General features: G+C 39.7%; 1 protein-coding gene across 1 annotated transcript in view; it reads left to right on the forward strand.

Moving 5' to 3' along the window:
• wnt5a (wingless-type MMTV integration site family, member 5a) overlaps nt 1-11,072 on the forward strand; it is a gene marked incomplete at its 3' end in the record, with an annotated part of 17,720 nt that extends 6,648 nt beyond the window's left edge. The window contains exons 3-5 of the mRNA XM_083894587.1: nt 347-594; nt 8,339-8,631; nt 10,614-11,072. Coding sequence (XP_083750713.1) covers nt 347-594; nt 8,339-8,631; nt 10,614-11,072 — 1,000 coding nt within the window. The remainder of the gene's footprint in view (nt 1-346; nt 595-8,338; nt 8,632-10,613) is intronic.
• Nucleotides 11,073-11,711: the final 639 nt, after the last annotated feature.

The following is an 11,711-nucleotide window of genomic DNA, read 5'->3' on the forward strand; positions in this document are numbered from 1 at the left end:
TTCTTCATTTAACTTCTTTACCCTTTTATTTTTTTTATTTTGACTTTATTTTCCCCCTCGTTCTTCTCGTCTCCTCTGCTTCCGTTTATCGTACGTTCTTTGGCCCGAGAGAAGATCACGTTTCCACTCGAGCGTCAATAAAACCTTAAAGTGTGCGGAGAGAAACTAACTGTTTCCCATTTCAACGATTAACGCGCTGCAGAAACTCACACAGAGTGAAATCAGCTGTCGACTGGGAATTTAGCCGGAAAACTTTGGATTTCTTTTTTTTCCTTTTTCCCCCTGGAGTTAAAACAAGTGTGTGTGTGTGTGTGTGTGTGTGTGTGTGTGTGTGTGTGTGCTCCAGGTCTTTGGCCATGAACCCTTTACTGATCCCCGAGGCCTACATCATCGGCGCTCAGCCGTTGTGCAGCCAGCTGGTGGGTCTGTCTCAGGGCCAGAAGAAGCTGTGCCAGCTCTACCAGGACCACATGCAGTACATCGGCGAAGGAGCCAAGACCGGCATCAGGGAGTGTCAGTACCAGTTCAGACACCGGCGCTGGAACTGCAGCACCGTCGACAACTCCTCGGTGTTTGGACGCGTCATGCAGATAGGTAAAAAAAAAAACCACACACACACACACACACAAAAACAGACGCACAAACGCACATCTGCAACTCATCAATGTTCACGCTATCAATGACTTGGTCTGCTCCATGAACAGAGTAAAATGTAGTTTAATTTGAAGATAAATAAGTGAAGATAAAGATACTGAAATGGTTTAAAATGCACTATTTTAATTAGTAGTTTTTTTGTCAATCGTCAAATTTCACTTTTCACAACAAAAAGGTTAATAGTCCATTTTTGAAGATGCGTAAAATCCATCATTTCTATTAGTAACTTATGATTTCAGTTTTATTACACTGACTACCTTTGGTACTTCATACACAATTACTATAAAGTACTTCTATGTCATATCGTTTGGAGTAATCAAGAGTCAAATTTCACTTTTCACAACAAAACTTTGGGTTAATGGTCCATTTTTGAAGAGGTGTAAAATCCATAATTTATGTTAGTAATTAATGAATTCAGTTTTATTGTACTCAGTAGCTTTGGTACTTCATACATTAGTAATATGAAGTACTTTCACTGTGTAGTTTTGGAGTAATCAAGGGTCAGATTTCACTTTTCACAACGAAAATTGGGTTAATCGTCCATTTTTGAAGAGGCATAAAATCCATAATTTCTATTAGTAGTTTATGATTTTAGTTTTATTGGACTGAGTACCTTTGGTACTTCATACACACGTACTATGAAGTACTTTGACTGTATACTTTTGGAGTAATCAAGGGTCAAATTTCACTTTTCACAACGAAAATTGGGTTAATCGTCCATTTTTGAAGAGGCATAAAATCCATAATTTCTATTAGTAGTTTATGATTTTAGTTTTATTGGACTGACTACCTTTGGTACTTCATACACACGTACTATGAAGTACTTTGACTGTATACTTTTGGAGTAATCAAGGGTCAAATTTCACTTTTCCCAACGAAAATTTGGTTAATCGTCCATTTTTGAAGAGGCATAAAATCCATAATTTCTATTAGTAGTTTATGATTTTAGTTTTATTGGACTGACTACCTTTGGTACTTCATACACGCGTACTATGAAGTACTTTGACTGTATACTTTTGGAGTAATCAAGGGTCAAATTTCACTTTTCACAACGAAAATTGGGTTAATCGTCCATTTTTGAAGAGGTGTAAAATCCATAATTTCTATAAGTAGTTTATGATTTCAGTTTTATTGGACTCACTACCTTTGGTACTTCATACACACGTACTATGAAGTACTTTCACTGTATACTTTTGGAGTAATCAAGGGTCAAATTTCACTTTTCACAACAAAATGAGGTAAATCCTCCATCTTACAAAATGAACATATATACTGTATATAGAAATGTTCTCGTGTGTGTGTGTGTGTGTGTGTGTGTGTGTGTGTGTTTGTAGTTTCTGGATAAATCACATGTGGCTTTGGCTCAATGCACCAACATGGAGCAGGAGGGAGGCAGCGAATCTGTTTCCTGATGAACGGGAAACAATCGCGCACACACACACACACACACACACACACACACACACACACACACACACACACACACACACACACACACTGGCGTGTATTCAGTGGAACTGAACTGTAGCTGCTGTGTATTATATGATGTTTGTAATGTGAGAAACAGGGAGAGTTTGCAGCAATAGATCAGCGTATATATGTGGAAATGTGTGTACTTATATATTTTTTTTACTTCTTCTGGCATAAAAATGTACCTCGTCAGGACCAGTAGTCCTCATGGAGACCGTGATCTGGTCCTAATGAGGCAGAACCTCATTTCTGAGGAGCTGGTTCCTGGGTTTGAGTCCAAGATTTGAGTTCATGGTTAAGGTCAGAACGTAAGTCTCTGTGTGTGTGTGTGTGTGTGTGTGTGTGGTGTTGTATTTCTGTCTCTTTGAGGACATTCTGACCTTGTGGGGACATTTTGTCCCACTTATTAAAAAAAGGTCTCAGATCTGTTACAGACGACTAAAGGGTTTTATTTTCACTCCTGGTTCTGGTTCATTTTCTCTGGTTCGTTTAAGTTTGTCTTTTTTGCCGTAACCTCTGCGTTTTTAACGTAAAAGGTGGATTAAGTCATTTATCGACTGTTGTTTTTAAAGTCGTCTTCAGTAACGATGACTTGAGACGTCTTTAAAGGCTCATTTCACCCAAATGTGTTCAGTAACAATCCGCTCACTCGCGTCGTGTACAGAAGGTTTGTTTTGGTCGTCGTCTCTGATGAAATGAATGGAATAATAATGGAATAATTGCTGAGTGGAATTTCATATTCTGCTGCTCAGGGTTTTAAAAATAGCTCTTTTTCAGACTCGTCTTTCCAGGAATAATAATATTCCAGTTACTGTGGTTAATCCACGTAATAAACTGTCAAATGTTCTTTCTTTACGACGACACTTTTTTCTTTTCTGGGTGGAAACGAAACACACTGAGGTTATTTTTATTTTTTTTTCCTTTAGTTGATGAAATAAGTGAATGTGTCACTTTTGTGTGTCTGTTTTCACACAGTTTGTGGTGATTCTGTCTGTTGGTGTCTGTTTCACTGCAGCAGAGGATGCAGGCGTTTGTCTGTGCTGCATCTGCCTAGACAGGTTGTGGTGAAAGGACAATTAGAGGGTTAGAGACGAGAGGGAGTGAGTGGAACAGTGTGAAGTTCTAGGTTCCGACATTTACGGAAGCTTTTTCTGTTTACCTCAGTTAACGAGGTTTTGTTTTCATGGGCGTGGCATTTCCTGTGGGTGTGTCCTTCTGTTCGCCACTTCCTGTTTACAGTTTCCTTGACAAATGAGTGAGAATCCACTCAGTGACGACGCCACAAAACATGATCACATTTTCAAATAATGGGCTAAACTGTTAAAAACAAAGATTTTTTAAGAAAGTAAAAAGTTCTGTGATATTTTTTTATTTTTTATTTCATGCCTGAAAAGAGAAAAAAATCTTGTCACACAAACAAGAACTGAACTTTTCTAAGAACTGCAGTATTTTATAAAACTATACTGTGTTTGAAATATGTATATAATTCTAAAACTGTCGTTTGTTTCGTATTTTAAAATTCTGCCCAGTTTTGTTTAGTTGTTGGACTTTTTCTTTTCCTAATTTTTACAGAACATTAAAGTCTGAACGTGACTAATTTTTTACGCTTTAAGTTTTAAAAATTCTAGCCGAGTCATTAGCATATTTTCTCTCACGCTAATACAGTTTTTACAGAGTTTTTCACTTCGTGATGAAGCCACAAAACATGATCACATTTTCAAATAATGGGCTAAACCGTTGGAACAAAGATTTTTAAAGAAAGTAAAAAGCCTCAAGTTCTGGGATATTTTTTTTATTTCGTGACTGAAAAGAGAACAAATGTTGATGCTAGCAAACAATCTCATTTAAAGAATTTAAAGTCTGTATTTGTCTCAATAAGACACTACAGCTGATTTTCTATTCTCATTTTAAGAGTAAGAACTGCAGTATTTTATAAAAACTATACTGTGTTTGAAATATGTTCTAATTCTAAAAAATTTGCCCAGTTTTGTTTAGTTTTTGGACTTTTTCTTTTCCTAATTTTTATCGGAACATTAAAGTCTGAAAGTGACTAATTTTACGCTTTAAGTTTTAAGAATTCTGTCCGAGTCATTAGCATATTTTCTTTCATGCTAATACAGTTTTTACAGAGTTTTTAACATTTTCAAATAATGGGCTAAACCGTTGGAACAAAGCATCATAATCTCTGGATCCAGATTCACTAAATGTAACATGGTTCAGTCCCATTTTCCAAATTCAGATGTTTATCTCAGAAACATCTTAACGGATCAGGATGAATTTTCCTGTCGCGTTTTCATCAGACGCTAAAGTTCTTCACGTCCAGAGAGTCCTTCTGCTGGATCCCGAGGATGAAAACCTAAAGATTTGAGGTTTTAATCCACGTCTCGACCTCAGAGAGAGCAGCGATGGGATCTGTTTCATAAAGAACAAAGTTAAACTCTTCTCTTTAAAAGCTCACAACACTTAAGGCAGTGGGGAAATTCTCCTTCTCAGAACTTTGTCGGTGCCAAAAATGGCAATTATTTCTCGTTTCCCTGCAGCTCATTCAAGTCCAAACAGAACTCGCATAAACTCGGCAACAAGCGGCAAATAAACATGTCAGAGATTCTGTCGCTAATTAAAAACATTAAAATGATGACTTCAGAGAAACAGCTCGTGAAAGATATGGAGAAACAGTTTGTTCTTGTGTGGAGAGCAAACGATCTAACGCCACCCAGAGGGCGTCGCGGTGAACTCACCGGAACCAACAAAAGCACAGAGGAACAAAATACATTTGTTCAGTTTACGACAATCCAATGAAAAAGTAAAATCATGAAGCGTTTTAAAGAAACGTGGAATCGTCTGATCTGAATCAAAGACCCGACGGCTGCAGCAGATCTGCAGAATTCTCCTCCACAAACTAAACGTGTCGACTTCAGACTTCAGGGACAAAACTTTTTGGACGTTGTTCCAGACGATCTGTGGGGTCTGAACACCACAGAACCTCAGAACCTCAGAACCTCAAAGAGCCTGAAACTCTGGAGAGTTTAATAAACTAGCGGCAGTGTTTTAAAAAGTCCGTTCTTCCACCTCCACAAATCCACTACTGCATATTCTCCTTTTGTCAATTCTTCCTCATTTAATCTGCTTCAATCTTTAAAGATCCTGCATTTTTTTTAGGATTTAGTTATATTTGATGTTTTTCTACACTGTAAAAAAATAGATTTTTAAAGAAAGTAAAGTCAAGTTCTGTTTTTTTTTTTTTTTATTGTTATTTCATGCCTGAAAAGAGAAAAATCTTGACAAGCAAACAATCTCATTTAAAGAATTTAAAGTATCTTTGTCTCAATAAGAACAACTGCAGTATTTTGTTTGAAATATGTTCTAATTTTAAAACTGTAGTTTGTTTCATATTTAAAATTTTTGTCCAGTTTTCTTTATTTTTTATTTTTATTTTTTCCTAATTTCACAGAACATTAAAGTCTGAAAGTGACTAAGAATTTTAGCTGAGTCATCGGCAGATTTTCTTTCATGCTAATATTAGCACGTACGCCCAAGAATGTTGAACCTGCGATAAAACTGCAGACAAGATTTCAAATATTTTGGGACGATTTTATGCGCTAATAACATTTTATTAAATAAAAAATAAGTTTGGCTAAAAATGTTCATGTGTAACGGCTATGCTAACATGCTAACGGCTAGAACAGAGGGTCCCAAATATGCGGCGTCGTTGGATAATTTGCAAAATAACGAAATAATTCTGTTTTCGTTTCTATTTTACAATTAAAAAAGAATGACGAAAAATCACCATTAAGATATAATTTGTTGCTATTTCCGACTGTTTTTGTTTTTATAGATTCAACAAATCGGACACTTTTTCACTAGTTTTAAAATGATGAAATGAAATATCGCCACAATCTTATTTTAAGCTTGTATTATATTTTTTATTGCCCTCTCCAGGTCATTTGAGTTTGAGACTCCTGGGACTGATGATAGATTAGATTAAATTAAATTATTGTCATTACTGAGACAAAGAAACGTTTGTGTGTCGTACGTTCCCACGAATTCTGATCAGAACTGATTTAAAAACCCGTTTAAACCCTGGATTTGACGTCTTTTTCGTTTCCTTCGCCGAAAAAAAACCCACAAAAGCAAATTCCTTGTATGTTTAAAAATCTACTGGACTATAAAACTCCTCGTCCTCCTGCTGCTCATTGACCTTCTTCCTCTGTCTGGTTTTTGGCGGAGGTTTCAGGCTGAAGGTAGAGTCTGTTTCTCCAGGTCCTCGTCGTCCAAGTCTCCTCCTGCTGCTTCTTCTCGACTCTCCGTGAATAAATCAGGACGTTTTCTCCGCTCGCCTCCTCAAAGCACCTGGGCTTCTGTTCTCGGACTTTTCCAGTTGACCTCTTCTTCATTCTTCTCCACCATCGTCGTCCTTCTTCCTTTTACGCAGATGTCTTTAACGTACATCTCCTCGGTCCTCTTTGTCTTTCTGCGTCCATGTGTTCTTTCCATCACGCCGTTTCCTCTCTGAAGCTTCAGCTCAGCAGGTTCAACGTCTTTATTTCGTCTCCAGTGTCAGCGCTGAGACTCAGACTTTTTCCTCTGCTTATCTCCTCATCTCGGGTTTTTCCTCCTGCGGTTTTGACGCAGTTAAACGGAGCTTTTTGGATCTGCCCACATCTCCGTTCTTGTTCATGTTCTCGTTAAAATCAAACCTCAAACCTCTCGTCTCTGCAGAGGAAACGCGCGGAGTGAGAAACAGCGGGAGTCGACCAGACTCTCTCGTCCTGTCGCTTCAAGCGCAAACATCGCTGTCGGTTTCAATTTGGCTGGACGTGCGGCGAGCGAGGCGTCGGGAGGCGTCTCCGTCACTGGAGGGCGCTGTCTTCTCTCTCAACGTCTGCAAACCAGAACGTTGGTGACGAGGCGTCTGCAGCGACGTCACGCATCACATCGCCGCGTAAATCCTGAAAGAAACATGACAAATAAATACACAACAAATGAAGTAGCAGCTGTTTCTGGACTCTGAAAAACACACTTACATTATTTACTTTACTTTTCTAATCTTTTTTAAATGGCATATTTACCTTTGTTTACCTACAATGTTTTTTTTTTAATGTGGAATTGACCTTATTTTCTGCAGTAAATAGTCCGACGGATTAATTTTTTTTTTTAAATAAAAGGACTTTTCTTTTCTTAATTCTTAGTTCTTTTATTAATGATTTATTTGTGCTATTTTTTTTAATCTATAATAATGAATAAATAATAATAATAATATATTGTATTTTTAGGAGCCGTATGAGACAGTGAACAGGATTAAAGCAGCATGAACCAATTAATATGTTTTTTTGAAACAAATTAAGATTAAAGTCACTGAATTCTGACTTAAAAATTCTGATTTTATTTTTCAATTATCTGCATTTTTATTTATTTGTTTTATTTTCGTTTTTGTTTCACAAAAATATTCACACTTGTGAATCGTGAATAAAACACTGTAAAAAAAAGAAAAAAAATCTTGGCACACAAACAATCTCATTGAAAGAATTTAAAGTCTATCTTTGTCTCAATAACTCATTTTAAGAGTAAGAACAACTGCAGTATTTTTTGTTTCAAATATGTTCTAATTTTAAAACTGTAGTTTGTTTCATATTGTATAATTTTGTCCAGTTTTCTTTAGTTTTTCTTTTTTTTCTTTTCCTAATTTCACTGACTAATCATTGACTAAGAATTTTAGCCAAGTCATCAGCAGATTTTCTTTCATGCTAATATTAGCACGTACGTCCAAGAATGTTGAACCTGCGATAAAACTGCAGACAAGATTTAAAAAAATTTTCTTCAATCAATTTTGGAACGATTTTAAGCGCTAATCGAGTTCCACCTCAAATTGTAAAAACTACGTTTTGCTAAAAATGTTCATGTTTAACGTCTATGCTAACATGCTAACGGCTAGAACAGAGGCTCCCAAACGTGCTGCGTTGTTGGACGATTTGCAAAATAACGAAAATAATTCTGTTTTCGTTTCCAATTAAGAAAGAATGACGAAATCTATATGATACCATTAAGGTATAAAAACTCTTTTTAAATTAGAATTGTGAACCGTCGTAGAATCAACTTATATAATAAAGTGAATAAAATAAAGGAGAAAATAATATAATAATAGAATATAATAAATACCGAGCAGAAAAAGTTAAAGTCACTTTCTCATCATCTTCTTGTCCTTCTGCGTCCACAGGAAGCCGCGAGACGGCGTTCACGTTCGCCATCAGCGCGGCGGGGGTGGTGAACGCAGTGAGCCGCGCCTGCAGAGAGGGGGAGCTCTCCAGCTGCGGGTGCAGCCGGGCGGCTCGCCCCAAAGACCTGCCCCGGGACTGGCTGTGGGGCGGCTGCGGGGACAACCTCAACTACGGCTACAGGTTCTCCAAGGAGTTTGTGGACGCCCGCGAGCGCGAGAAGAGTTACCCGAAGGGCTCGTACGAGAGCGCGAGGCAGCAAATGAATCTGCACAACAACGAGGCCGGAAGGAGGGTAAGAGAGAGAGAGAGGGAGAGAGGGAGGGAGGGAGAGGGCGGGGTTACAAACACACTCACAGCACATGTGGGAAGTGAGATAATCCAGGTCAGGGAGATGATCTCTGCTGATCATCTGTGGAACAGCTCCTCTGTCTCTGAGGCTTTGATCTGAGACGGTGGAGGAGGCAGCAGCAGCAGCTTCAGCTTCAGCAGCAGCAGCAGCAGCTTCAGCTTCAGCAGCAGCAGCTTCAGCTTCAGCTTCAGCAGCAGCAGCTTCAGCAGCAGCAGCTTCAGCAGCAGCAGCTTCAGCAACAGCTTCAGCAGCAGCTTCAGCAGCAGCAGCTTCAGCAGCAGCAGCAGCAGCTTCAGCAGCAGCAGCTTCAGCAACAGCTTCAGCAGCAGCAGCTTCAGCAGCAACTTCAGCAGCTTCAGCAGCAACTTCAGCAGCAGCAGCAGCTTCAGCTTCAGCAGCAGCAGCATCATTAGCTCTGGGCTTTGCGTTCCTTTCCTCTCCAAACATCTTGAATCCACCTCAAAGGAAACGCTAACTCCTCATATCATCTGTTGCCAGATTGAAGGAGGACAAACGAGTGGACGAGGCGTTATTGAAAACGTGGACAGGATCATGTTTGTCCTTTTACGTTTGTCCTTTTTTTTGGCTCGGTCGTGTCATGAGATCATGAGAATAAGAATAAAGCGCAAATATCAAACTCTGTAGCTCATGGTCTTCAGATCTGCTGCGCTCACCTTCACTTTTCTGTCTTTTAAAGCTTAAATTGGTCCAGAAATATTTATAATCCACGTCGTCTTCCAGTTGCAAATTGAATTCCAGTTCTTTATGATTCACCTCGCCTGGTGGTCACCAGGCTCCTATTGGACGTCTCATCTGTCAATCAAACTGGTGTCCAACTTATTATCGTCCGCTGTCCTCAAATCGTTTTTTTTTTTTAGAGACTTTAACCTCGAGTAAAAGAGACTTTGAGATGTTGGCCCCGCCCCCTCTCATCTCATCAATATTCTCGATTATTGCCAGTTTATTTTCCCACAAGCTTCGATTTGTCCTCGATCCCAGAATCTATCGTCTTCGGCGTCACGTCAGCGGCCTGACGGTGGCTGCGCACGGCCAAAAAAATACATATTTGTCGTCGCCGCTGAGCGTCCAGCGAAGAAACCCGAGACGTGAGAATGCAGAGTTGCAGTCGCAAGGCGACGTCTAAGCGCTGGCTAACTGTGTAGCAGCTATTTGGGACATTGGTGATTGGTGAAATGGAAAACACAGATTATGCACACACACACACACACACACACACACACACACACACACACACACACACACACACACACACACACACACACACACACACACACACACAGGATCTGATCATCAGAGATTATATTGATCTTGACAGATAAGTTTGAGGCAGAGAATAACATCAGCCAAATGAAACGAGTCTGCAATTTTTTGGGAAAAAAACGTTTTTGGTCAAAAATTTGACAAAAACGACATACATTACTATGCCGTTCAAAATTTTTGAATATAATTTTTTGGTCCAAAATTTACAAAAACAACTTACTAAACTATGTTGTGCAACATTTTTTGAAACATTTTTTTGTCCAAAATTTTTCAAAAAACGACATACTATACTATGTTGTCCATAAATTTTTTAAAAAATATTTTTGGTCCAACATTTTACAAAAAACGACATACTAAAACAATGTCGTCGTTTTTGTCAAATTTTTGACCAAAAATTTTTTCCCAAAAATGTTGGTCAAAATTGGACAAAAACAACATACTATACTATGTCGTAGAATTTTTTTTCAAAAAAATTTATTTGGTCCAAAATTTTACAAAAATCGACATACTATACCATGTTTAGTGGCAGAGAATAACATCAGCCAAATGAAAAGAGTGATGATGTTCTGCGTGTGTTTAATGTCTTTTGTCCTCCTCCTCCTCCTCCTCTTCCTCCTCCTCCTCCTCCTCCTCCTCTCTTACAGACGGTGTCAGACCTGGCCCACGTCTCCTGTAAATGCCACGGCGTCTCGGGCTCCTGCAGCCTGAAGACCTGCTGGCTGCAGCTGGCCGACTTCCGCAAAGTGGGCGACGCGCTGAAGGAAAAGTACGACAGCGCCGCGTCCATGAAGCTCAACTCGCGCGGGAAGATCGTGCAGATGCACAACAAGTTCAACGCGCCCACCAGCCACGACCTGGTCTACACCGAGTCCAGTCCGGACTACTGTCTGCAGAACCAGAGCACGGGCTCGCTGGGCACGGTGGGCCGCCTCTGCAACAAGACGTCGGAGGGCATGGATGGCTGCGAGCTGATGTGCTGCGGCCGCGGCTACGACCAGTACAAGGCTCAGATAGTGGAGCGCTGCCACTGCAAGTTCCACTGGTGCTGCTACGTCAAGTGCAAGCGCTGCACCAAGATCGTGGACCAGTTTGTCTGCAAGTGAGAAGACGCCGGTTCACGCGTGAGCTCGCGGACGACGACGGCGGCGGCGGCGTCGACGAGCGCAAGCAGCAAAGGAGTCGCGCACAGCGAGAGAATGGAAGAAAGAAACTATATAAATTATATTTATAGAGTTAAACAATTATGCCTTTGCGAAAAAGACTGACTCAGAAAAAAAAATCGTATGTCTTCGGAAACTGAGAGTATCGTGAAATATTTATTTTGAGATTGTCGTGTTTTATTTTGGGCCCGGTCGTCACCAGCTGATTTTTTTTAATCCCGTCGAGTGCCTCGGAAAAGTCTGGAAATGTTCCCGCTTCATTTTCTTCATCGTTTTAAATTCCAATTCCTCGCCGCAGCGTTGGTACGTTCCGGGTTCTTTGAGAACAGTGGCTACAGTCACACGGCTGTTTTGGGGATTGGGCCTTTATTTTAAATACATAATTAAGCTTTCCCAGAAACCTGAAGCCTGATTTATACGTCATTGTGCCGCTATTTTAAAATGTGTGGAGCAACAGGAGTTACAACCGTTGGACTAAGACCTTTGTCCGACTTTATCAAATACATAAACGTAACAGATCAAAACAAAGAAACGTAGCACAAATATAAACGAGATGCAAAAACTTCGTGGAACTCTTAAGTC

The sequence above is a fragment of the Microchirus variegatus genome (assembly GCF_963457635.1).
Source record: "Microchirus variegatus genome assembly, chromosome: 9".
NCBI lineage: Eukaryota > Metazoa > Chordata > Actinopteri > Pleuronectiformes > Soleidae > Microchirus > Microchirus variegatus.